The following is a 23,443-nucleotide window of genomic DNA, read 5'->3' on the forward strand; positions in this document are numbered from 1 at the left end:
CAATGGGAGAGAAAGGAAGTAATAAAGCCAGTAGTAAATGCCATCACGGAGGTATCGGCGTGCTGCTGTGAGAGAGTAATGAAGAGGACAGTCACACAATCTCTAATAATAGGGTAGTAATAGAGAACCTTTCACAACTCCTTTAAAGCTCTTTCACGCGCATTATCTAATTTGATCCTCATAAAACCCTGGAGATAGGTACATTGCAGGGGATACAGGGGGAGTTTTTAGCGGTTATGGGATATGCCTGAAGTCGTGCAGCTATTAAATGTCTGGATTCAAACCAGACCTTAAAAGCCCGCCGTCCATCCGCTCATGCCCTGGCTCACTGCTGTGTGGTCTACAGCACACCTCACTGTGGTTTTCTTGATTCCACCGCACCTCTCTCCAGGGGAATGCATTTCATTACTGTTATCTCTAGACAGTGAATTATCTTTGAGGAGATGATAGCCACGGCAGACAGCAAATCTCATTGTTATCCGCATCCAAAGACGTGGATGTGGGTGGTAATGGAGCACATGGGTGTTCTCGGAGAGCTGGCGATGTGCCATGTGTGGTTTCTTCTGTTTTCAGGCCCCAGAAGCCCATCCCGGGAAGGAAAATGCGCTGTGGACCCCTGTACCGATTCCTGTGGCTTTGGCCCTATCTCTCCTACGTGGAGGCTGTGCCCATCCGCAAGGTCCAGGATGACACCAAAACCCTCATCAAGACGATTGTCACCAGGATCAATGACATCTCACACACGGTAGGGAAGGACTGGAAGATGAGGTAGAACCGTGGCCATCCCATGGGGGACCCCAGAGGTTGGCGGAGGAGGCTGTGCAGCCTTGCACAGGGCCCCAGCGGCCTGGACGCCCCCACTAGCGTACAGACAGCTCCTCTCCTCATCCACTTCCCTTGCCTCCCACCTTCTCACTCTCCTCCCTCTCAGACCGGAATCCTAGTGCCCAGGCCCAGAGGGAGTCACAAAGGTCCCGGTGTCCCCTTGGCAGGTGGCCAGAACCCCAGCAGCGCTCCCTCTGGGCCTCCATCTCATTTCTAGAATGTTTTAGTCATTAGGCATTCTTCCCGGCTGGTAGCTGAGCTCCAACCCTGCGAAGCTTCTCCTCATCACTGCCAGCCTTGCCCATCAAGCCCTCTTCAGATACAACCCTCTGTGTTTTTGCAAACAGTTATCAGTGTCTCTTGGGGCATTTTTTCTGAGGTCCACAAGCTCAGACCTGCAACCACAGATGACGTCTGTATTTAGAATGAGGGAGATGAAGTGTGACTTCTCACCCTTCTGTTCTCTGTCTGTAAAGTCTTAAGCCAGTCAGCTTCCACAAGGTCTTTAAACTCCAGTTTCCTCATCTAGAAAATGAAAGTGGGAAAGTGTTAGTTGCTGTCATGTCCAACTCTTTGAGATTCCATGAACTGTAGTCTACCAGGCTCCTCTGTCCATGAAATTCTTCAGGCAAGAATACTGGAGTGGCTTGTCATTTCCTTCTCCCAACGAGATCTTCCCAACCCAGGGAATGAACCCAGGTCTTCTGCATTGCAGGCGGGTTCTTTACCATCTGAGCCACCAGGGAAACCCGTAAGACCTTGTGAAGACTATTAAGATAGTCATCTAGACAACAGGACTGTCTTAATAGTCTTCATAAGGTCTTCATGAGACTAAATTAGATAAAGCAAGTGACCCTCCCTGCATACCCTTGCAGAACCAGAACTGTGTATGCCCTTTTCAAGGTTTTCAGTCATAACTTTTGATAGCCTCCCACCTTAAAAGCCAACTTGCTCACCTGCATGGAGCAATCTGGAGACTTCCACATCTCCTGACCACTCTATATTTCTAACAGTGGCTTTGGGCAGCCAGGGAGCAGTTAGGTGGCCAGAAGCAGGGACAGATCAGAAATAGACAGCGTCTGCATTTCCTAGAGAAAAGCCCTTAAATTCCTTGCTTTCAAAACAGTCTTTCAACAAGCTGTACACAGTAGACCCAGAGGGGTCGCACAGAGTCAGACACGACTGAAGCGACTTAGCAGCAGCAGCAGCCCCAACCTGTGTGGTGCCGGGATTGATTGCTGTGGGTGGCGGGGGAAGGGAGAGCCTCTCCTGGTAACCAGGGTTACTTGAGCAGAGAGCAGTGAGCTGGGGCATCGCTGGGGTAATGGCCTGAATCCCTTAGGGAGTGAGACTTCCTGGAGAATCTGACTGTGAGGGAGGAGTCTGCTTGGGGTGGAAGAGCTGGGGATGGGGAATGTATGGAAAACCTCAATCCCTGGGAAGAAACTCAAGCAGGAAATAGGGAGTCATGGCTTGTTCTATAGCAGAGTCATTTGGAAAAGGGAACAGCCTGCAAAGGCTGGTCTGGAAGCAAAGGGCAGGGTGGTTTGGGAAGGGCAGAAAGATAGGAGCCCAGGACACCAGCTTGGAAGAATGGCAGCCACATGGGCACAAGAAGTAAGGGTCCAGGGAGGATGGTGTGGAAGCAGGGGGGAGGAAGCACCTCTACACTCGAGGGAAAGGCGGAGTTGGGGGAGCTCTGAGGAGCTGCCCTCTCTCCCACTGAGCTCTTGCTGTCCCCTTCCTCCTTCATAGCAGTCCGTCTCCTCCAAACAGAGGGTCACTGGTTTGGACTTCATCCCTGGGCTCCACCCTCTCCTGAGTTTGTCCAAGATGGACCAGACATTGGCAGTCTACCAACAGATCCTCACCAGTCTGCCTTCCAGAAATGTGATCCAAATATCTAATGACCTGGAGAACCTCCGGGACCTTCTCCACCTGCTGGCTGCCTCCAAGAGCTGCCCCTTGCCGCAGGTCAGGGCCCTGGAGAGCTTGGAGAGCCTGGGCGTCGTCCTGGAAGCCTCCCTCTACTCCACCGAGGTGGTGGCCCTGAGCCGGCTACAGGGGTCTCTACAGGACATGTTGCGGCAGCTGGACCTCAGCCCTGGGTGCTGAAGCCTTGAAGGCCTCTCTTCCCAAAGTCCAGGGAAGAAACCTGAGCTTCTGGCTGTCTGCAGAAGAGAGCCTATGTGGGCATCCTTTATGCAGGCCAGCAGGCCATTTCTCTCTTGCTCCTCTCAGCTGCTCTTCCGAAGGCAGAAAACTGTGAGGCAGGAAACCAAAGATATAAATACAGGTTCCATGCCCACCAGGAAGGGGGGCCCATCCAGCAAACAGTAGACCGGAGCTGGGATTTTCACAGCAGTCTTCCTCCCTGTTCCAGCTCCGTCTCACTGCATGCTTCAGCATGACCTGGGATGATTTCAGAGCCTTTGGACCATCAAGCAAGATTCCCTCTGAGAATCCAGGGAGCATCATGAAGGCTACGGGCACATACAGCTGGATATTCCCACACAACACATGATGGAAGCATTTATTTATTAATTATGCATTTTATTCTGAATGGATTTGAAGCAAGACACCAGCTTTTCCAGGCTCTTTGGGGTCAGCTGGGGTGAGGGATGCTACTGGGGTGCCCATCGACAGGCCTCGCCGAGGCAAACCCATTTTGAGTGACTTGAGGGCTCTCAAGTTTGTTCTCCAGGGACTGGCTTTGTTTCTACTGTGACTGACTTTAAATTACAGTGTTTGCAATGGCATTGCTCTGAATGGATCTCGAAGGACCAAGTTATTTTAAAAAGAAGAAGAATTTTGTCAAGTATAATATATCGCTGGGTATACCCAGAGGTGGGAAATGTGTTGATGGAAGGGGGGGGTGATCCAGAATGTGTTTTCTGAATAACATTTGTGTGATGGACTCTTTGGATGGGGTGAGTCATCTTCTCATCTTTGTGGTTTTCATGAAGAGGAGATGACTCCTTCGGGGGGGATTGTGGGGGTTTGCTAACCATCCATGGATCGAGTGGTGGGGGTACTGAAGCTGAAGGCCATTGGGGTAGTGGTGAGCTCTGGCCTTCTCTGACTGTTAGAGAGTGGCCTTGCTCATCAGGAAGTGAGGACCCCACACTGGAGATGGTGATCCCCAGAGCAGGGGTCCTTGGTGTGAATGGTCTGGGTTGACCCCACGTTGTGTTGATAACATGGTCGTGACCTTCTTTGGGATTTGCATGCTCACCCAAAGCAAGGTCATGCTTCCCATCCATTTGGGAAGGATTTTTATTCCAGTGGGATGGGGAACTATTCCAGCGTGGGCTTCAGTGGATGGTCCCTTGACCTGGGTCAGCAATGGGTCAGTTGAGGCCCAACACCCCAGGACCAGCCCCCAGGAGCCTCCTTCTCACTAGTGGTCATGTGCAGTAGAACAAAGGAGGAGGCTTGGATTTCCCACCATCCTGCCATTGTGATGCAGCCATCACACGACAGGAGGTGGATCAGTCCAAGGAAATTGGAATCTAAGCAACCAATTTTAAGACTGAGCACCTACTTGTGCTCAGCCCCAACTGGTGCTATGGGCTGAGAAGCTCACCAAATAAATATTAAAATGCAAGCCCTGCCCTCAGGGACCTTGCATTCCAGATGGTAGAATCCCACTCACCAGCATGCAAAGGCTGCCGTTTCACCATGGCAACTGAGCAGCTGAGACAGCGCAGTCCTCAGCAGGTGGGAAATGCTGAGCTGTGGAGGGCAGTGCCCAGGGGCCTACAGGCTAACTGTGCTTGCACTTGGTAGCATTTTTACTTTTCAGGGCACGTCAGCATCTATTACTGTGATGCCACATCCCTTTGAAGCGGGATAGCTAAGAATTTAATAAGAAGAAAATACCTAAGACCATATCAGCAGACAGGGGGCAAAACCAAGACTAGAATCCCGGTCCTCTGACCTCCAGAGTGCCCCTTGAGCCAGGTGGTAGTCTCTGGAGATGTGAACAAAGTAGGGCAGGGAGGGCAGGAGTGTTGCAGGAAGGGCAGGAGTGTTGCAGGAAGAGAGGAGTTCTGAGGCCAATTTTGCAGGTGGTGAGGGAAGTGAATTGCCTGGAGGGAGAAGGCTGTTTTGTTTGAAGCTTTGGTCTGAGACACCGAGGGGAGGTGATAGAGTGAGTAGCTAGTTACAAAGAAAGGCAGAGAAAGGAAAGATGGGAGGGAAGGGTTATGTTGAAGAGGACTTCAGGGGCAAAGATGTTTGCTACTGAAAGAGATAAGGGTGAAAGTTCTAGAACGAGACTCATGTGATGGACAGAGTCAGACCTGCTCGAGAAGATATGTCCTGATGATCACAGCCCAGTCAGGCCAGGAAGTTTTAAGCCTTTTGCTCACAAAGCCTGGCATGGCACTAGGGCTCATTCCCGGAGTATGAAACTTCCAAAATGTAAATGATTGTGTTTTTCTGTAACTTAAAACAATTTTTTTTGTTCCAAAAAGTCCAAATAAATGACCTTTGCCCCTTGGTCCTTGTTTTTGGTCGTCCGCTGTGGAGGGGCTCCAGAAGGGCTGCCTGTGTGTGACAGGGCACCGCCTGGCTGGCCCCAGTCCATCCCTGGGATCAGCTCTGCCGGGGCTTGGCCACAGCCGGCCACCAGTTATTCAGGCTAAAGGATTCCCCCAAAGCCCAGAGCACTTGCTGCACCAGAGGCTATACAGATCAGCCTTGAGAAAAACCAAGCAGCCAACTATTCCAGAAACAAAAACTGAGAAAGGAGCAACCGCAACAAAACCATACATAAAAATATGTGGCCCAGTAACAGAGCAGGTGCACAGACTGGAAGAGACCGGACTGGTCTTGTCCAGGACACAGAGCACAAACACTCAGCTCTGTGGTGCAGTTTGCACTTGAGAGTTTCAAAACTCAAGCCCCGGGGAGGACCCAGAGGGCTGGCCCCTCAAAGGCAGTCACTTCCACAGGTGAAAAATTGCTCCTCCCAAAATTGCTGATTTCTCTGGAGAGTTTAATGAGATAATGACCTAGCAGAGTGTCGGCCTTAAAACAGATTTAAGTGAATTTTCTTCTCTTCACATCACAATTAGCTGCTGCTGCTGCTGCTAAGTCACTTCAGTCGTGTTCAACTCTGCGACTCCATAGACGGCAGCCCACCAGGTTCCTCCGTCCCTGGAATTCTCCAGGCAAGAATACTGGAGTGGGTTAGCAGCGGGCTTTAAATGTCAGTGATCCAGGCCCAGGGAACACACCTGTGCAAACCCACCTCCACTAGCTTGGATGGAGGCGGCAGGGGGGAGCAAAGCTCCTGAGGTGGGGGAGACTACAGAAGTGGGGCAGTCCGATGTGGCTAGAGCCTAAGTGGGCTGCTTGGCAGCTTGGGGAAGTGTCTGGCCTCTCCTCGTTAGACTGGAAAAGAGTCCTTTAGCTGGGAATGACAGAAACCCTAAGGCAAACCAACTTAAACAAAAAAGAAATTTTTCGGCCCACATTGCTGAGAAGTTCAGACCTCAGTCCATCTCTTACAACACTTTCCTCAGGGACCTGGAAGGTGCTATACCATGATCCATGCCCCTCCCCTCCTGCCTGAGGGGCTGGGGAAATGCAAATGCAGCCTGAGAAGTCCGCCCACCTCCAGCCAGCAGCTGGGGAAGCCAGCCCACAGCAGCAAGGGTCTCCGGGCAGAGGCCTGGGGATGACACTCCCTCCTCTGTGAAGTGACTCCCAGGGTCAGAGAAGAAAGGCCTGTTCTTCAAGCTGTCCTTTCAGAACGTTCTCCCTCCTTAGGCATTCTCTCATGCTCCCCTGAGGCAGCAGCTCATATCTGCCAAACAGCTGGCAGAGTCTGGGAGCAGTGTCTGGTGGCCGTGTTCAATCTCCAAAGGCAAGACTTTGGCTGAGTCTAGTGACAAAAACCTGTGAGCAACCCAGGAGGGCCTTCTGAAGACCCCGACCCAGAAACTTTCTGCACAACAGCACACAACCAAAAAAAAAATCACACCCTATTTTTCCAAAAGGAATTTTGAGCAATTTATTCCAGGCTTTTAACAGCAGGGTCTGAGTCTAGTGACATCTGACCACACAAATCCATCTGGGTTAAGTTCACCAGTGGGGTGCTTAACCCTTAGGCAATCTACTTAACATCTCTTGCATGCACGCTAGTCACTTCAGTCATGTCCGACTCTTTGTGACCCTATGAACTGTAGCCCGCCAGGCTCCTCTGTCCATGGGGTTCTCCAGGCAAGAATATTGGGGTGGGTTGCCGTGCCCTCCTCCAAGGGATCTTCCTGACCCAGGGATCGAACCCACATCTCTCATGTCTCCGGTGCTGGTAGGTGGGTTCTTTACCACTAGCGCTACCTGGGAAGCCCTAACCTCTCTTAGCCTCAGCCTCAGTTAATCATCTGTACAATGGGAGCATAATAACACTGTCTGCACTGAGTGAAGCTATTACCCCAATGACTGCTCCACAAAGAGCACTCAGTAAATTACATTGCTGTCATTAGTGTTAATGAGTCAGGGCAGAAAAAGGAATGAGAACGGCTGTAACAGACACGGTGGATGCCCTCAGGCCACTTCTGAGTTCAATGCAGCCATGTGTGCAGCTGCAGAGCCCCTCCCACATCACTCCACGGTGAAGCCTTAGTTAGCTTTCTCAGCTCACATGGGTCAGCCTGAAAGTGAAAGAGAGTGAAGACCTCAGAAAAGCAAGCCACAACCAGTAGGGTGTGGGGGCCAGCCTCCTATGGTTGGCAGAAGCAATTCTGAACTACCTTCTACCTGGATTGAGCCCCTGGTGCTCACACCAGTCACCACATCAATAAAGCACTCTCAATACCTTTTCCTCCTTCTGCATCTCAGTCCCTCCCCCCTTACTCTTGCTTCCAAAATACATTAATACACCTCCTGCACCAAGAACTCAGGCGCTGCTTTTGGAAGATCTCAAAGTAAGAAAACTGTGGAAAGAATGGAATGGATTCAGATCCTGGGAGAACTGGGAAGCAAGGTTCTGGAGAGGTGCAGGAATTACCCATCCGCACCCAGGGAACACTGGGTCACCCCGAGGAACAAGGCTAAGTGAGAGGGCCTCAGGAAGAGGGGAATCCACCTCAGGAAAGCTTGACTTGAGAGAGTATGGACGGGAAGGGGAATCCATTAAGAGGGAAGGATTACAAGATTAAGAAAGAAGGAAGGCAGGGAGGGGAGGAGAGGAATGAAAAGAGGAGAAATGCATAAAGTTAAGTATCACCTGTCTTAGCGTGTCCAGGATGCTATGACTAAGTACCATAGTCTGGGTTTCCCAGATGGCTCAGTGGTAAAGAACCCACCTGCCAATGCAGGAGATGCAGGTTCAATCCCTAGGGTGGAAAGATCCCCTGGAGAAGGAAGTGGCAACCCACTCCAGTATTTTTGCCTGGGAAATCCCATGGACCAAGGAGCCTTGCAGGCTTCAGTCCATGGGGTTGCAAAAGACACAACTCAGCAACGAAGCAACAACATAGTCTGGGCGGCTTGTAAATAACAGAAATTTATTTCGCACAGTTCTGGAAGCTAGAAGTTCAAGACCAAGGTGCCAGCAGATTTTGTGTCTGGTGAGAGCCCCCTTCCTGGTTCATAGACCACATCTTTCACTGTGTCCTTACGTGGCAGAAGGGTCTAGGGGTTCTCTGAATTCTCTTTAATAAGGACACTAACCCCGTTGATGAGGACTCCACCCTCATGACCTAATCATCAGGCAAAGACCCCAGCTTTTAATACCATCACATGGCATTAGGATTTAACATATGAATGTGGGGGAGGGGGGACACAGACATTCAACCCATGGCATCACCTTATGATAACTGACTGCAGAGACAATCAGGCCAAATCAAAGGAGTCTCAATTGTTGAATATTTTCTGTGTAAAATGTCTTCTTACAAAAATAGGACTTAATATTGGCATTTCTTCCTTCCACCGAACTCTCACAGCCTCTTTGCTCCTATACACTAGCTCACAGGGAATCATTTTTGATGGCTTTCACAGCCACATCCCACTCTGAGTAGTGAGCTTCTGAGGGCCGCTCACCTCGCTCAGTGCCTGGCTATAGCGTCTGGCACAATGCAGGCATCCCTTTCCTGCTTGGTGACCAAAGAAATTGAGGTTCTTATATATTAAGCCCATTATTTACATGTAAACCAATTCTGCAAAAAACCTGAAGACAGTCCTAGCCGTTAAATTAGAATTTTCATTAGAATTCTGCTCACTCTGAATTTGCTCAGCAAACTTCTTTTTGAGTTCAAAGATAGAGATCCAAACCAACTGTGAAAGACTGCTTTGAGGCAATGGACAGAAATCTGACTGCGGATTCTGTTGTAGATGATGACAAGGAATTCTTATGAATTTTCTTAGCTCTGATGATGGCATGGTGATTAATTATTTTTTAAAGTTTTCTTATTCATTAGAGAGTCAAACTGAAGTAGTTTAAGGTGAAATACAGTGATACCTGGGATTTATTTTAAAATACTTCAGGAAGAAATATATCCTTTTATTTATTATGTATATATATGCATATATAAATATAGTATGTATATACATATACATGGAGTTAAATAAGCAAGATGAGTTGTAATATATTATGTACATACATATGTACAGTATGTATAAATATACATATGAAGTTGAATAAATAAGATCAGCACAATGTTTGATCGTTGTTAAAGCTGGGTGGTATGTACATAAGAGTTCATTATACCAGGTCCTCTACTTTGGGGTAAAACTTCCAGAATAAATATTTGCAGGGGAAGGGTCGCTTGGCCCAGCCCCTCCACTGCCTGGGCATCTGCATTCTTGGAAGGAAGGAGGTGGTGGAGGGAGGAGGGAGAGTGAGGATGCTACGTGGAGCCGAGCTGCATTTCACGTCACATTTGATGTCACCGCTTGGCAGATGTCCCAGGGCCTGGGGGGAATGGTAGACTGTCAGAGCAGGTGTGAAACACTGAACTAAAACAGACATTTAGCAAATCAAACAAGGAGAAAGTGGTTAAGAGCCAGCTGAAGATGCTGGCAAGGCAAGTTCTGATGCTGGTTTTAAAAAAGGAAAAAGAGCAGAAATCAGGGCTGTGAGCTCTGCCCCCTCCTTGCTGGGCCCCAGGGTACCTGAGGAAGCCATGAGCCTTCCCTTCCCCTCCCCTAGGAAAATCATGGTCCTCCCTCTGTTGAGTTACTCCTCCATATTAAACATACTGTATAGAGAGAAGCCCCCAGCCCATTTGTGAAGGAAAACAGGATTCTTGTCTCTTTCCCAATTAAGTTATCATTAAAAAAAAAAATTCACCTGGAGAAGGAAATGGCATCCCACTCCAGTATCCTTGCCTGGGAAATCCCATGGACAGAGGAGCCTGGAGGGCTATAGTCCATGGTGTCGCAAAGAATCGGACACAACTGAGTGAGTAAACCACCAGCACAGAGATTCAGACATTTTGGCACTTCATATAAGCCAACTGAGGGGTCACTTATGTAGAACGATTCAAGAAAGCTAATGAATAACCTCTTGTTCGAAACAAACAATTGAATCAGTGAAAGTCGCTCAGTTGTGTCCGACTCTTTGCGACCCCATGGACTGTACAGTCTGTGGAATTCTCCAGGCCAGAATACCGGAGTGGATAGCCTTTCCCTCCTCCAGGGGATCTTTCCAACCCAGGGATCAAACCGAGGTCTCCCACATTGTAGGTGAATTCTTTACCAGTTGAGAAAAAACAAACAAACAAAAAGATTCTTCATCCCAACCTTCAGAACCTTGTCCCAAGGGCTCTGCATCAGGTCACAGCCCAAGGAAGCTCATCCCTTTTCCTTTGGACCTGTACTCTGCCCCGGTGCACTGCTCACCCCACAACACACACCCACACCTTCCGTATAAGCTTCAGGAGATTCAGGGAGTGCAGAGCAGGGCAGGCCTTGTTTGGAAGGTGTGTTTCCTGACGTCCTTTGGCCGAAGCCAGGCCCTGGGCACTCAGGGCTGCCAAACCTCAGGCAGGGCCTTCCTGTTGAAGACCAGGGTTTCATCCCAGGCAGAGGGCCTCCAGAAATATCACAGATCAGAAAACCAATCCTGGGGACTTTGCTGGTGGCCCAGTAGCTAAGACTACACTTCCATTGCAGGGGGGCCTGGGTTCGATCCCCGGTCAGGGAACTAGACCCCACATCTCACAACTATTATAAGACCTTGTGCAGCGAAATAAACAAAATAAACTGAAAAAAAGCCACCGCCAACAACAATCCTGAAGTTGCCTTGACAGCCCCACCCTGTTTTGGCCATAATTCTTGAGGGAACGCCAAGCCTCACAGCTTCCCCTCTTCTGTGTATAAAATGCGTGTATTCGTCTGAGGGAGGCCCAGCAGGTGCAGCGCGAGGCATGGGAAGCAGAGCCTCCCCGCCCTCCTGCCAGCCCCAGTCACAGAAAGGGGAGCCCCCTCCCTTCCTCACGTGAGCTTGGACCTTGGTCAGCACAAAATGTGGAACTGGCCTTCAAAACCCACCAATTATTTGGAGATCCTGAAAACAGCCCAGGAAACTTCCTCCACACTTCAGGAAGGAGGGATTGATGACCGTCCTATCCTTGGGGCAGTGTGGCAGAGTGTTTGTATTTATCCCATGTGTTAGAAAATGCTACCAAGGCCCAGGTGGCTCAGTGGTAAAGAATCCATCTGCCAAGCAGGAGACAGATTCGATCCCTGGGTTGGGAAGATCCCCTGGAGAAGGAAATGGCAACCCACTCCCATATTCTTGCCTGGAAAATCCCATGGACAGAGGAGCCTGGTGGGCTACAGTCCATGGAGTGGCAAAGAGTCGGACATGACTTAGCAACTAAATAACAACAACCAAGGCTTAGAGGTATCACAAGACTCCCATGTGAGGAGTAGAACCTGAGTCTTCAGACTTGCAACACCCAGGCTGGATATACATACAGTAGCCACCCAGCCCCTTATTCAGCAGTTTCCCAAGATTTCAATCACTTTCAGTCAACTGAGGTCTGAAAATATTGCATGGAAAATTCCAGAAATAATCCAAAAGTTTTAAGTTGCTCACCATGCTGAGTAGTGGGATGAAATCTCTCGCCCAGGACATGAATCATCCGTTTGTCCCGATTATCCTCTGATTAAACTCTCAGTAGCTATCTCAGTTTTCAGATCCACTGGCCAAGTATTTCAATGCCTGTGTTCAAGGAACCCTTGTTTTACTTAACTATGGTCCCAAAGTGCAAGAGTAGTGATGCTAGCAATTCAGATATGCCAAAGAGAAGCCGTACAGTGTTTCCTTCAGGTGAAAGTTCTAGACCTAAGAAGGAAAGGGAAAAAATCGTATGCTGAGGTTGCTAAGATCCGCAGGAAGAATGAATCTTCTACCCATGGAATAGTGAAGAAGGAAAAAGAAACATGTGCTAGTTTTGCTGGCATACCTCAAACTGCAAAAGGTGTGGCCACAGTGAAAGGTCAGTGCTTAGATAAGATGGAAAAGGCATTACATTTGTACAATAAGATATTAATATTTTGATAATGAGCGAGACCACATACACTATACTGTTAAAATTTTATTTATTATTATTAATCATTGTTGTTCATCTCTTACAGTGCCTAATTTATAAATTAAACTTTGTCATAGGTATGTATGGATGGGAAAAAAGCATAGTATATACAGGGTCCTGTACTATCTGTGATTTCAGGCACCCACTCTGGACCTTGGAATGTATCTCCCTTACCCTGCCTTGTCTTGCCTTTCCTGTGCAGCTAAACCAGTGTGCTCAAACCATGTCAACAAGAATCGTTCTCAATCTCTCAACTCTGCTTCCTTCAACATTGGCATTATTCTTAGATTGGTAGCAAAGGTGACCACAAAAACTTCACGCTTCTATATTCCAGTTTGGAGGATCCACCCAAAGAAGAGAACATCTCCTTCCTAATTGTTCTAACAGAAGTCCCAGGACCTACTGTCACGTGCCCCTTGCTGAGCTAATCACTGTGGCCCAGAAGATACAATATTCTGATCGGTCAGATTTAGTCATTCCAGAAACTGGGGAAGGAGTCGTCTTAGTTGGCATGAGAGTGAGGAAGGGATAGTTCCCCCCACCCCCCACCAATGGGGGTTCTAATACCAAAAAGAGAAGCAGGAATGGATCTTAGGAAGGTAGAAACAATAGAGGCTCTCCTTCAGGAATGCTCTGAGCATCTCTGTCCTGGCTTCTCTGATTCCTGACAGCATTCCAGAGCCTTGTTCCAGTTAGGATTTCTTTCTGAAAAAGGGAAGCGGGGAGACTCACTTTGACCCCTTACTCTTTGTACAAAGATCTAAAACCATCTCCGACTGGCTCTTAACTCAACTGTGTGCTGTGCTCTGGCATGTTCAACTCTTGGTGGCCCCATGGACTATAGCCCACCAGGCTTCTCTGTCCATGGAATTTTCCAAGCAAGAATTCTGGAGTGGGTTGCTAGTTCCTACTCCAGGGGATCTTCTCAACCCAGGGATCGAACTTGGATCTCGTCTTTTTACCACTAGCGCCACCTGGGAGGAAGCCCCTTAACTTCAATTACACAGCATCAGATAAAAAAGTATCCTTTGACCCAGGCTTAGAAAAACGTGGAATGATTGTCTTTGGTGCTGAAAATTTCTCCTCATTAGAATGGGGAACATTTTGTTATTGGTTATAGGGAACTGAGCCTTGACATGAAGTGATCCAAGTTGTCATCCCTCTTGTTGGGGTTACTTTATTGGTCTCTCTGCTCTTTCTGGGGTCACTCTTTTCCTTTGGGAAAATTGGTTCCTTTTTTCCTCCCTTATAATGGAACTCCTGCTGCTGACACTTTATATTGTAAGGTATGGCAGTTCTGGGTACATTACAATAAGCATGGTGATCGGTAATGATCCCGAATAGGAGAATAGCATCTTGACATCTGGAAAAGACCTTCATACACATTATTATGTTTGATCCCCACAAAAACCAGAGTGAAGGAGTATAGTATTGTACTTATTTTCTTTAGGTATGGAAATAGACTCAGAGAGGTTAAGTGACTGGCTGAAGGTCACAGAGCTATGTTGGCTGGGGCAGCAGGAAAATATTGGCAGGAATGAGCAGACATTTATTCAAGGCTTCCTTTATTTGACAAGATTAGACTTTATTGCTGCAGGGTTAATCGGCCAACACCCCAGCAGTATTACTTTGCAGTATGCTCACTGCAGGAGCTCGGAAGGACCCAAGAACAAACACTGGGTCACGGGGCCCTCAAGAGCCGTGACTAGAGCCCAGCCCAGCATGTCGGCACTGAGGGGTCACCCGCAAGCATGCTCGGCCCTGCCATGGACCTGCTCCACAACTTTCCAGCTCCTTCTCTCCTCAAAGAGGCCGGTAGTTGGACCAGGGGTAGGACTGGGGCTGTGGTCACAGAGAGGGAGGGGACAAGTCTAGCAGGGTCTGGAGTGCTGGGGAAGTCCCAGGCTGGGTGGAAACTTCAGCCTCATGTGCTGGAGGCTTCCCGTCGAAGGCCTCGCTTCTCCCCCTCCCACCCCCCCCCGCCCCTGGCCTTTTCCTCAAGGCCTCTCCTCCTCTCTGATAAGCTCCCGCAGAGAAACAGCTGGCCATCTCCCTTGGCCTCCTCACAGCTCACAGATTCTGCTAGGGGGCACGGTGGCCAGAGGAGATAGTGCCTTCTGACATGATGGGAAGAGACTCTGGGGACTTGGGGACCCCTACCCCACTATTTGGCCTGCCCCTGGAAACCTCGAGGGACCCACTCATCCAGACCCTCTGCTGGTGTCTGAGGCAAAGCACAGGCAGACAGGATAAAGGCTGCCCCCTGACCCTGCAGACCCTGCCTCCGCCCTTCCAGCCTGGTCCCTGGACTCATTGTCAAAGTCCTGGGATGGCAGGCAAGAGAGGAGGCAGCCTAGCATCAGGAGCATGCAGAAAACCCACTCTGTGTTGATGCCAGACCCCACAGTGGGTTCAGTAGGTCAGAAAGCTTTCCCAGCACTATCTGAGATGAGCAACACAAGGCTTTTCTTTTTCTCTTTTCCCCCCCATTTAAAAAATTTATTTATTTATTTGGCTCCACTGGGTCTTGGCTGTGGCACTCAGGATCTCAGATCTTTGTTGCAGCATGTGGAATCCTTACTTGCAGCATGCAGAATCTTTTCATTGTGGCATGCAAACTCTTAGTTGCAGCATGTGGGATCTAGTTCCTTGACAAGGGAGTGAACCTGGGCTCCTGGCATTGGGAGTGTGAAGTCTTAACCACTGGACCATTAGGAAAGTCCTGGACAAGGCTTTACAAAGCCTGCATAGGCCAGAAGAGGAGCCAGTCAGCTCACCCTGCCCCTCCACCCCCGGCTTGAACTAAAGGCTTCCCTGAACCATCAGACTGTGTGCTGCAGGGAGGTTTCTATTCTAGAAGGTTCCGCCTCACAGCAGAGACATACAGCAGATGCCAAAAACTCATCCATGTGAAAGAATTTGTTTTTCCCCCATAGGAGAAAAACCCAATCACACCTTCTCACAGCTGGAATATCTGCAATTACCTACCCCCACCGCCACCCCCCTCCGCCCCCCGCCACCCCCCTCCCCCCCCCCCCCCCCCCCCCCCCCCGCCCCACCACTATAAGCGGGAAAAGAATGTCAGGACTAATCAAACTACATCACTCTGGGAACCCAGCCTGTCTCAGCACCAATCTTTTTGAAAGGCCCCATATGGGAAGACAAATTCAATTTGTCTTGTCTAGGGGAAAAATGAGTTTTAAATATGTTGAATCAAAAGTGATATCTTATGTATCAGACAGGGATCCAGAACAAACGCCCTGGGAGAAAAATTACCCTGAAAATTGTAAGCAGTCAGGATGCCAGAGAACTGGGAATTTATGCTGCAATCTAAGCACAGAAAGTCCACACGGGACACCCTCATGTCCCGGGCTGGGCCACGGAGTATTGTGCCTCAGACAGAGCCCACGTTCCCAAGGGCTGGCCTGGGCATCTTCCCTAAAGGACACCTCCTGCCTGCCTCCTAGAGACCTGTAGCCTCACCATCTTCCAACTGTGCTGGGTGACCTAGGGAGCCAGCCTGGCCAGAACAAGTTGGTGGGGACGGCTGGGGAGAGAGAGAATGGGTCCAGTTTCCACTGTTTCCCCAAGCCTAGTGGACACTGGTTCTATTAAATAGCTGGTTTACAAACCCTGAAGGACACTGGTTGTTCTCTTCCAAGACAAGCTCGTAGAGCAGCAAGCTCCAGGACCGGAAGTCTGGAGATTCAGGTTCTAATTCTGACTCTGCCAATAGCTGGCTAGTGCAAGTCTCTTCACTTGTCTAAACCTTAACTGATTAAGCAAAGAGCTTCATTTAAGTGATCCCGGGGATCTCTTTCAATTCCATGACTAAGATGTTTTTCTTTCTTTTTGCTCTCTTTTTCTTTCAAGAGTGTAGAGCATGGTGAGTAAGAGCAGTCTTTCAAATCAGTCTTTGTGGTTCTGAATCCCAACTCTGATGCTTTTTAACTGTGTGTCCTTGAGCAAGTAACTAAACCTCTCTGTGCTTCTATTTTCTTTTCTGTAAAATGAAAATAATAATATCTATCTCATAACCTTGTGAAAGGATAAGATGAATTTACATGTGCAAAAGGCTTTGCACAACTCCCGGGACATAGCTATTATTTACTGAGCACACAGCTATTATTTACTGAGCAACTAATGTATGCCAGGTTCTGTACTTGGCATGGTACATACAAAAATAAACCAGAGCCAGGTCCCTGCCTTCCAGGATGTTACTGTCTCTTAGCAAAATGCAGGCACCCAGGAAGCCCCTCTGTCATAGTCTCCTGAGGTGTCCCTAAGGCGGGGTGACTCCTGGTATTCTGCCTTTGGCGTGGGGTGGAGCACGGAGCAAGTCTTCCTGTGAGCCCCCGAAGCACACACCAATTGCCTGATCTCTCAGCTTTTCCTGCTTCTTTGTTGCTTTTGTGCTCTTGATTTCACTCGAAGTCTCACTTCATAGACAACAGAAATGAAATCTGCAAGTCAGACTTTTCTCCTCCTCCCCCATCCCTCTCTCTCTCTTAATTTCCTGTCTCGTGTTCCGGTTGCATCACTTAGTCTCACAGCCTCGCTCCACTTGCCCTATCTGGGGAGCTTCGAGATCCCCCGGTGCCTTCCTGCCCTCCTAAGAACACACTCTGGCCTCGCTCTTCCAAGAACTGGACATGGCCATCATCTCCTTGGTTGGTGAGGACCTTGGCTGTGGGAACATCGGCTTTGTTTTCCCAGGGGAGGCGGGGTGGGGGCTGGAGAAAATGTTCTGCTCCTGCACAGTCAGCAAGGAGGGTAATAGGGCTCAATCTGGGCACTGCCAAATGCAGATGTGTTCCCAGCCCAGGAGGAAGGACAAGCAGCTGCTCTCTCAGGGGCCAGCTGCGGCCCACAGGCGGGCCCCGGAAGAAGGCAGTCCTGGCCCAGAACAGGCAGCCCCAAGGGGTTCTAGGAAGCATCCTGGAAGAGCGGAGCTCCCCGCCCAGCCCCGCCAGGCCAGGAAAGCTGCTTGATGGATGCCTTTCATAGACACATCGGGGAGCTGGCAAGCCAAGCGTTTATGCCCAAAGGCACACTGGCTGTTTCAGGAATTCCGAACTCCCTCACTGGAGCCTAACTTATGAAAAACATTTCTAGAGGAGTCCTGTGGCTTCTCTTGCCGCTGGGCTCATCCTTGGGCTGCCTGGGGTGGGGTTGGGGGTGGGGGTGGGGTGGGGGTGGGAGGGTTGGGGGAGGAATGTGAAGGGCAGCTCTTTAGCCACTTCTGGCAGGTTCTAGGTCAGGCCAGTTAAATGTGAGGAGCTGGAGTAAAAGGAGTTGTTTGGCAAACATTTCCTGGTGCCTACTATGTGCCAGGCACTGTTGCAGACTCAAGAGAAACAACAGCAAATAGTAGCAAGCAGAGGAGCTCCTACTCTAGCTGGGCAGACAGCTGCACAGAAGGAAGAAGAGCTTCCCAGAGCTGTAGGAAACACACCAAGGTGATCTCTGAGGTCCCAGTGTCCCTGCCAGAACTCCCCCAACTCCCTCACCTCTGCAGGTGCCAGAATCCTCTACAAGTAACAGTGACAAGTGAAGAGCTCCTTCCAGCGTGATTAAAGAGGACATTCTTGAACCCCCAAACCCTCCAGCAGTAGATGGGGTTAAAATGCTTTAGGAATACTGACAGATCTAGGGGGAGGAATTTGAGGAGTGGCCTCCAATAAATCACAGGCTGGCCTGAATCAGGATATCTGGTATCTGGTTCATGGTGCCCTTTCCCTTTAGCTGGGGTGAGCCCAGCAAGTCAGAGCAGCTCTCCAGCCCACTCACTGCTCCCACTGTAGCGAGAAAGAGGAAACCACAGACCTGGGCACCACTGGAGGCTCCACCCGTCGGAGCCTTTCCTATCCTCACCCCAAGCCTGAGCACCCCCTTTTCCCATACCCAGGTGTATGCCTGCTACTGAGGTTTATATGATCACTGTTCACATTTCTTTATATGTAAAAAGTTGTTGAAATAATACAATATCTGATAAGGGTAAACAGCAGAGAAGGGGCTTTCATGAGGAAGTGTGAGTGGAGGGGAGGTCTGCCACATTTTGTAATCCGGTGTCTGAAAAGGCAGCTTCGGGGCTATCTAATCCTGGCTAGACAGGAACCAGGTTGCCCTGGAACCTGGGCTGGGAAGGCCGTGGAGCTCCGATGTCTGGCTGTCAATCCTTTAAGCTGATCTGATATGGATTTTTGGCCAGCGCCTGGGGGCTGCCCAACAAACGGTGCCTCATTCCCCTCTCTCAAACATGCCCTGATGCTGGGGGCTGGGCGAGGCCTAGCGCCCTCCCTCGGTTCTCACCGCCAAGAGGGCGTTTGGCCGGGGTCGTCCAGCCTGGTCCTCCAAGACCCGAGCTCGGCCACGGACACTCCACCGCCTCTCCCACTGGCCTACGCCCCGTCCAGAAACCGCGGCGCCGCGGGCTCGAGGCGCTGGGCTCCGGCTCTGCCTGCAAACTTCCAAACCCCGCTGAAAGGGGGCTGGCCAGAAGCAAGGTCTGGGCTCACCGACAGGAGTGCAGACGTCCTCGGGAAGAGTTAATCAAGGGCCCCACAATGGGATGCCAGATACCAGATTCTAATCTTAAGGCTGGGCATCTCCGGGCCTCAGCTTCCTCATCTGAAAAATCCACACTCTACAGTCCATTTTTTAGGTCTATTCTAGGTTTATTAGTCTATGATTCCATACGTAAACTTACAGGTGAGAGGTGAGGCCCTTCTACAGCCCGGGTCCAATTATCCAGCAGCCACAACTTGCGTCTGAGCTAACATGCCAATATAACACATCTGCAAAACAGTTGTGTTTCTTGTGCCAACTTAGATCTGTGGGTAGTAGCCATCCGCACTGCTGTGCTGAGAAGGAAGCTGAAGCCTTATCTGGGTCCAACGAGAGACAGGATGGTTGAGGGTTAAAAGCTTGGCTCACAGGCAGGCGCCTTTGCCAGTTGTGTGAATCGGGCAAGTTACTCCATCTCCCCCAGCCCAGGGGATGGTAACTGCCTGCTTCCCAGGGTTGGTTGTGCTGATGAATGAGATAATGCATGGAAAACTGCTCTCATGGGGTCTGGTACATAATCAGTGCCCTGCTGGGAAGAGCCAGGGCTGCCTGGGGTGGGCATGGAAGCAGGGGGTGGGGGGCAGCAAAACAGAGAGAATTTACTAGCCACGTTATCTTTTCTCTCTCTTCCCAGGGCTCATTTCTGGTGATGAGGGTGCTGTTTCTCTCAGAGGGAGATGAGGCACCTCACAGGTGAGAGCGGAGTCAGAGGAGACAGCCCACCCCCAAATCCACATGAAACTTTGAGTTGCCCCTTTCGTTTTCCTGTGGAATGGAATTTATGGAATGGAATGGAATTTCCTGGATGGAATTTATTTCCAGAAATGCCTTTGTGACCCCCGCCCCCTGCTCTTCAGGGAGCCCACCCTGTGCCCGTTTATCCGGCCATAGACAGGAGACTGGTTGCCATCGTCCCTCCTCTGACCCAGTCCTGAGGGTCTCTCAGGCCTGTCTTCTGTAGGGGTCTTCCAGTTTCCTGCCCCAGGCCTCGAGAGGCAACGAGGAGAACAGCCAGGTTTACTGCAAAAAAATGCCCCACCGTGGGCCCCCGCTGGCGTCCAGTCACGTGCTCAACTTGCTGGGTGTCAGGAGAGAATTTCACTCGATCAGCACATTTCCTTTTCTTGTTGGTTTTGTCTGCTGGCTTTCCCCCACATTCTCTTTTTCCTTCTTCTGTTGAGTCAGCGATGCTGAGCCCAGCGACTCAGGTGGAGTGAAGAGAAAGAGAGACTGTCCAGGGTGCACCCAGATCCCTTTAGCTGCATACCCCAGGCCAGCTTCCCTGGTGGTTCAGCTGGTAAAGAATAGGCCTGCAATATGAGAGATCAGGGTTCGATCCCTGGGTGGGGAAGATCCCCTGGAGAAGGGCATGGCTGCCCACTCCGGTATTCTGGCCTGGAGAATTCCATGGACTGTAGAGTCCATGGGGTCCCAAAGAGTCGGAGATGACCGAGTGACTTTCCCTTCACCCAGGCCAGCTCTGCATGGCGACCTGCACTTTGGGCCCCCTTTTCTGCCCAGACAAGTAAACATCTGCCCCTGCCTGGGGCTGGTGCAAGGGCACTGGCAGGGGGAGAGCAGGCACTAGGCACCTGTGGTCTCCTGGGCACCCTGCCTGCTTGCCAGCCCCCTGGCTCCCTTTCTGAAGCTCATTCCCAGCTCTTTGGACTTGGATCACTTCAGACCCTTTAACACAGTGCTTTGCAATATGCTTTGTTCTCACTAAAACTTTGAGTAGGTCCTGTTACCTGACTTGTTACTGTAAGCAGCCCAACTGAGCAATAGTAATAAAATAGTAATCAGTAAATCAGTGACTTTTCATCTGAGCATAAAGATTTGAAGGGACATTTGGAAGAATCCTGCCCAAAGAGTACTACCCTACACTCGGGTCTAAAAGTCTATCAGTAAGTATATTTAGCATAAGTATGTCCCATGCAATATTTGGGACTTATACTAAAAATTTATCTACTGTTTACCTGGGATATACTTGTGCTAAAAATGATACATTTTATCTGAAATTCAAATTTAACTGGGCCCCCTGGTTTTTCATCTGCTATATTTGATATATAATCTTAGCCCCATGAGCCCTGAACTAAGATTGCAGAAGAGCCTCCATTTCCAAGAAATGCCCACTCCAGGCACAACCACAGCACCCCCAGCTGTGGGGGACCCCCCTCCCAGGTGGGCTTTGTTTCTCTTCCATTCTACTGAGTAGGCTCACTTAGGATCTCTTCTTTCTCCTCCTTCTACGCTACAGCCTCTTCCCAGGCTCACAAAACCCCAGCCCAACTTGCCCAGGTGAGCAACGTGCCCAGTAGACAGTAATCTGCAAAGAGCTGGGGGTGGGGGTGGTGCTGAGTAAACCAATCCCTCCAGCTGGGACTTCTGCAGTTTGGGCTACTTCCTAAGACCCTCTTTCTTGCCCCACTGGAAGACAAGGGGATTCCTCCTCTCATAGCAACATTGGGAGGGGGCTGCTAGAGAGAAGTGAAAAGGACTTAGAATCTGGAAACTTTGATTCCATCCCAGCTGAATACAAGGGCTTCCCTGATAGCTCAGTTGGTAAAGAATGTGCCTGCAATGTGGGAGACCTGGGTTCGATTCCTGGGTCGGGAAGATCCCCTGGAGAAGGGAAAGGCTACCCACTCCAGTATTCTGGCCTGGAGAATTCCATGGACTGTATAGTCCATGGGGTCGCAGAGTCGGACACAACTGAGCGACTTTCACTCACTCACTCAGTTGAATACTGCTCCCAGCCTTCTCAGTAACTCCAGGCATTTGGATCCTTCATTGCCTCATCTGCAACAGTGCTGATAATACCCAGCTAACTCCACTGGAGTGAGAGTGATATACAAGCCTCAAGAATGAATAACTGACCAAACATGCAGATCTTCACCATCCCGTCTTTCTCACTCCCACCCTCCAATTCAGGAACTGTTTGAGCAGCATGTACACCTTTTAAAGAAATATCCTCCAGTGATCATTTGACAGAACCCCAAATGACAGTGATCAAGATCCAAATGGGCCGCAGAACTGAACCTTCTGGAAACAAGGTCCCCAGCTTTGCTTTCTGAGCTATTGCTGATGTGAAGAGCAGATGCCTCCTCCTGTAAGGCAGCTTTTGGGGCTGACTACATCCTGAAACCTCCCCAGGGTGACGGCTGCCTTTTCAGCCTAGGATCTAGTAGTCTTTAGCCCAGCCTCTAGGATTCCATCCTCTCCTCCTTGGGCCCAACACAACTCTCGGGGTATAGGTCTCTCCTGGGGGACTGCCTTGAGGCCCACATGGTGCCAGCGTGGACAGGAAGGGTAGATACACTGCAATATGCCAGGCTCTAGGTAGAATCTCATCCTGGCTCTGCAGAAACACAGGGGGAATCAGGGTGCTCTGAGCTGCAAATCCCAAAGCTGAGACCTGTCTGTCTCTATTAATTCATTCACCAGACACATATTGGGCACTGCCTTCTCCCCATCACAGCAGATAGGGAGACAAAGACAAACACGGGAGCTTACAGCCTGGTCCCTCGTGGTTTGTCTCTCCTGAACGTCTCACCACAAAACCTGCTCCAGTTCTGGGGCTGGCAGCTTCCCCTCCCCCTGTCCCAGATTCTCTGAGATATGGGGTCTTGTCCAAAGTCCTTCCCTGCTGCTGCTAAGTCACTTCAGTCGTGTCCGACTCTGTGCAACCCCACAGATGGCAGCTCACCAGGCTCCCCCGTCCCTGGGATTCTCCAGGCAAGAACACTGAAGTGAGTTGCCATTTCCTTCTCCAATGCATGACAGTGAAAAGGGAAAGTGAAGTCACTCAGTTGTGTCTGACTCCTAGCAATCCCATGGACTGCAGCCTACCAGGCTCCTCTGTCCATGGGATTTGCCAGGCAAGAGTCCTGGATTGGGTTGCCATTGCCTTCTCCAAAGCCCTTCCCTACACACCCCTAATTCCATCCAGATGTCAGGGAGGAGAAAGACAGGGTAAGAACTAGCAACTGCACAGTGAGGCTAACTTATCAATAGACTCTGCCAAAGACCCCAGAAACCTAGACTGCCTTTTTACAAGTAGCACGTGTCTATTAAGGGTTTTTATGTCCCAGGCCCTAGGGCTGTAGGAGTAAACAGGACAGCGACCCTTGCGCTGATGGAGCTTACGGTGGATCGAGTGTGAGAACAGATAAGTAATAATGATCTAATAATAAATTAGGTAATAGTAACAATATAGGTCATAACAGATAAATAATTACAACATGATGAGGATTATGCTAAGAGAAGTGAAACTGCTGTGGCATAAACCAGGGGTCTCAGCCAAACCTAGGGGTTTGGAATCCGGGGCAGAAAAGGGCTCCCCAGGGACTTCACTACTGGTCTAGTGACTAAGACTTCATGCTCCCAAAGCAAAGGGCCCAGTTTCGACCCCTGGCCAGGGAACCAGACCCCTCATGCTACAACTGAGTGGTCACATGCCACAACTAAAGATCTTTCATGCTGCAATGATGATTGAAGAT

General features: G+C 49.9%; 1 protein-coding gene across 1 annotated transcript; it reads left to right on the forward strand.

Annotated features, from left to right (window-relative positions):
* The first annotated feature begins 580 nt into the window (after positions 1 to 580).
* LEP (leptin) lies at positions 581 to 2,940 on the forward strand. Its single transcript, XM_052638770.1, has 2 exons — positions 581 to 745; positions 2,581 to 2,940. Exons 1-2 carry the CDS (start codon positions 602 to 604, stop codon positions 2,938 to 2,940), a joined length of 504 nt encoding a protein of 167 aa, XP_052494730.1. The 5' UTR covers positions 581 to 601.
* The last annotated feature ends 20,503 nt before the right edge of the window (positions 2,941 to 23,443 follow it).

This window comes from Budorcas taxicolor, chromosome 4 (genome assembly GCF_023091745.1).
Source record: "Budorcas taxicolor isolate Tak-1 chromosome 4, Takin1.1, whole genome shotgun sequence".
NCBI lineage: Eukaryota > Metazoa > Chordata > Mammalia > Artiodactyla > Bovidae > Budorcas > Budorcas taxicolor.

Coding starts and splice junctions, on each gene's coding strand:
- LEP (XM_052638770.1), top strand. CDS start 602: ATGCGCTGTGGACCCCTGTACCGATTCCTGTGGCTTTGGCCCTATCTC. Junction 746..2,580: donor TCAATGACATCTCACACACG/GTAGGGAAGGAC, acceptor CCTCCTTCATAG/CAGTCCGTCTCCTCCAAACA.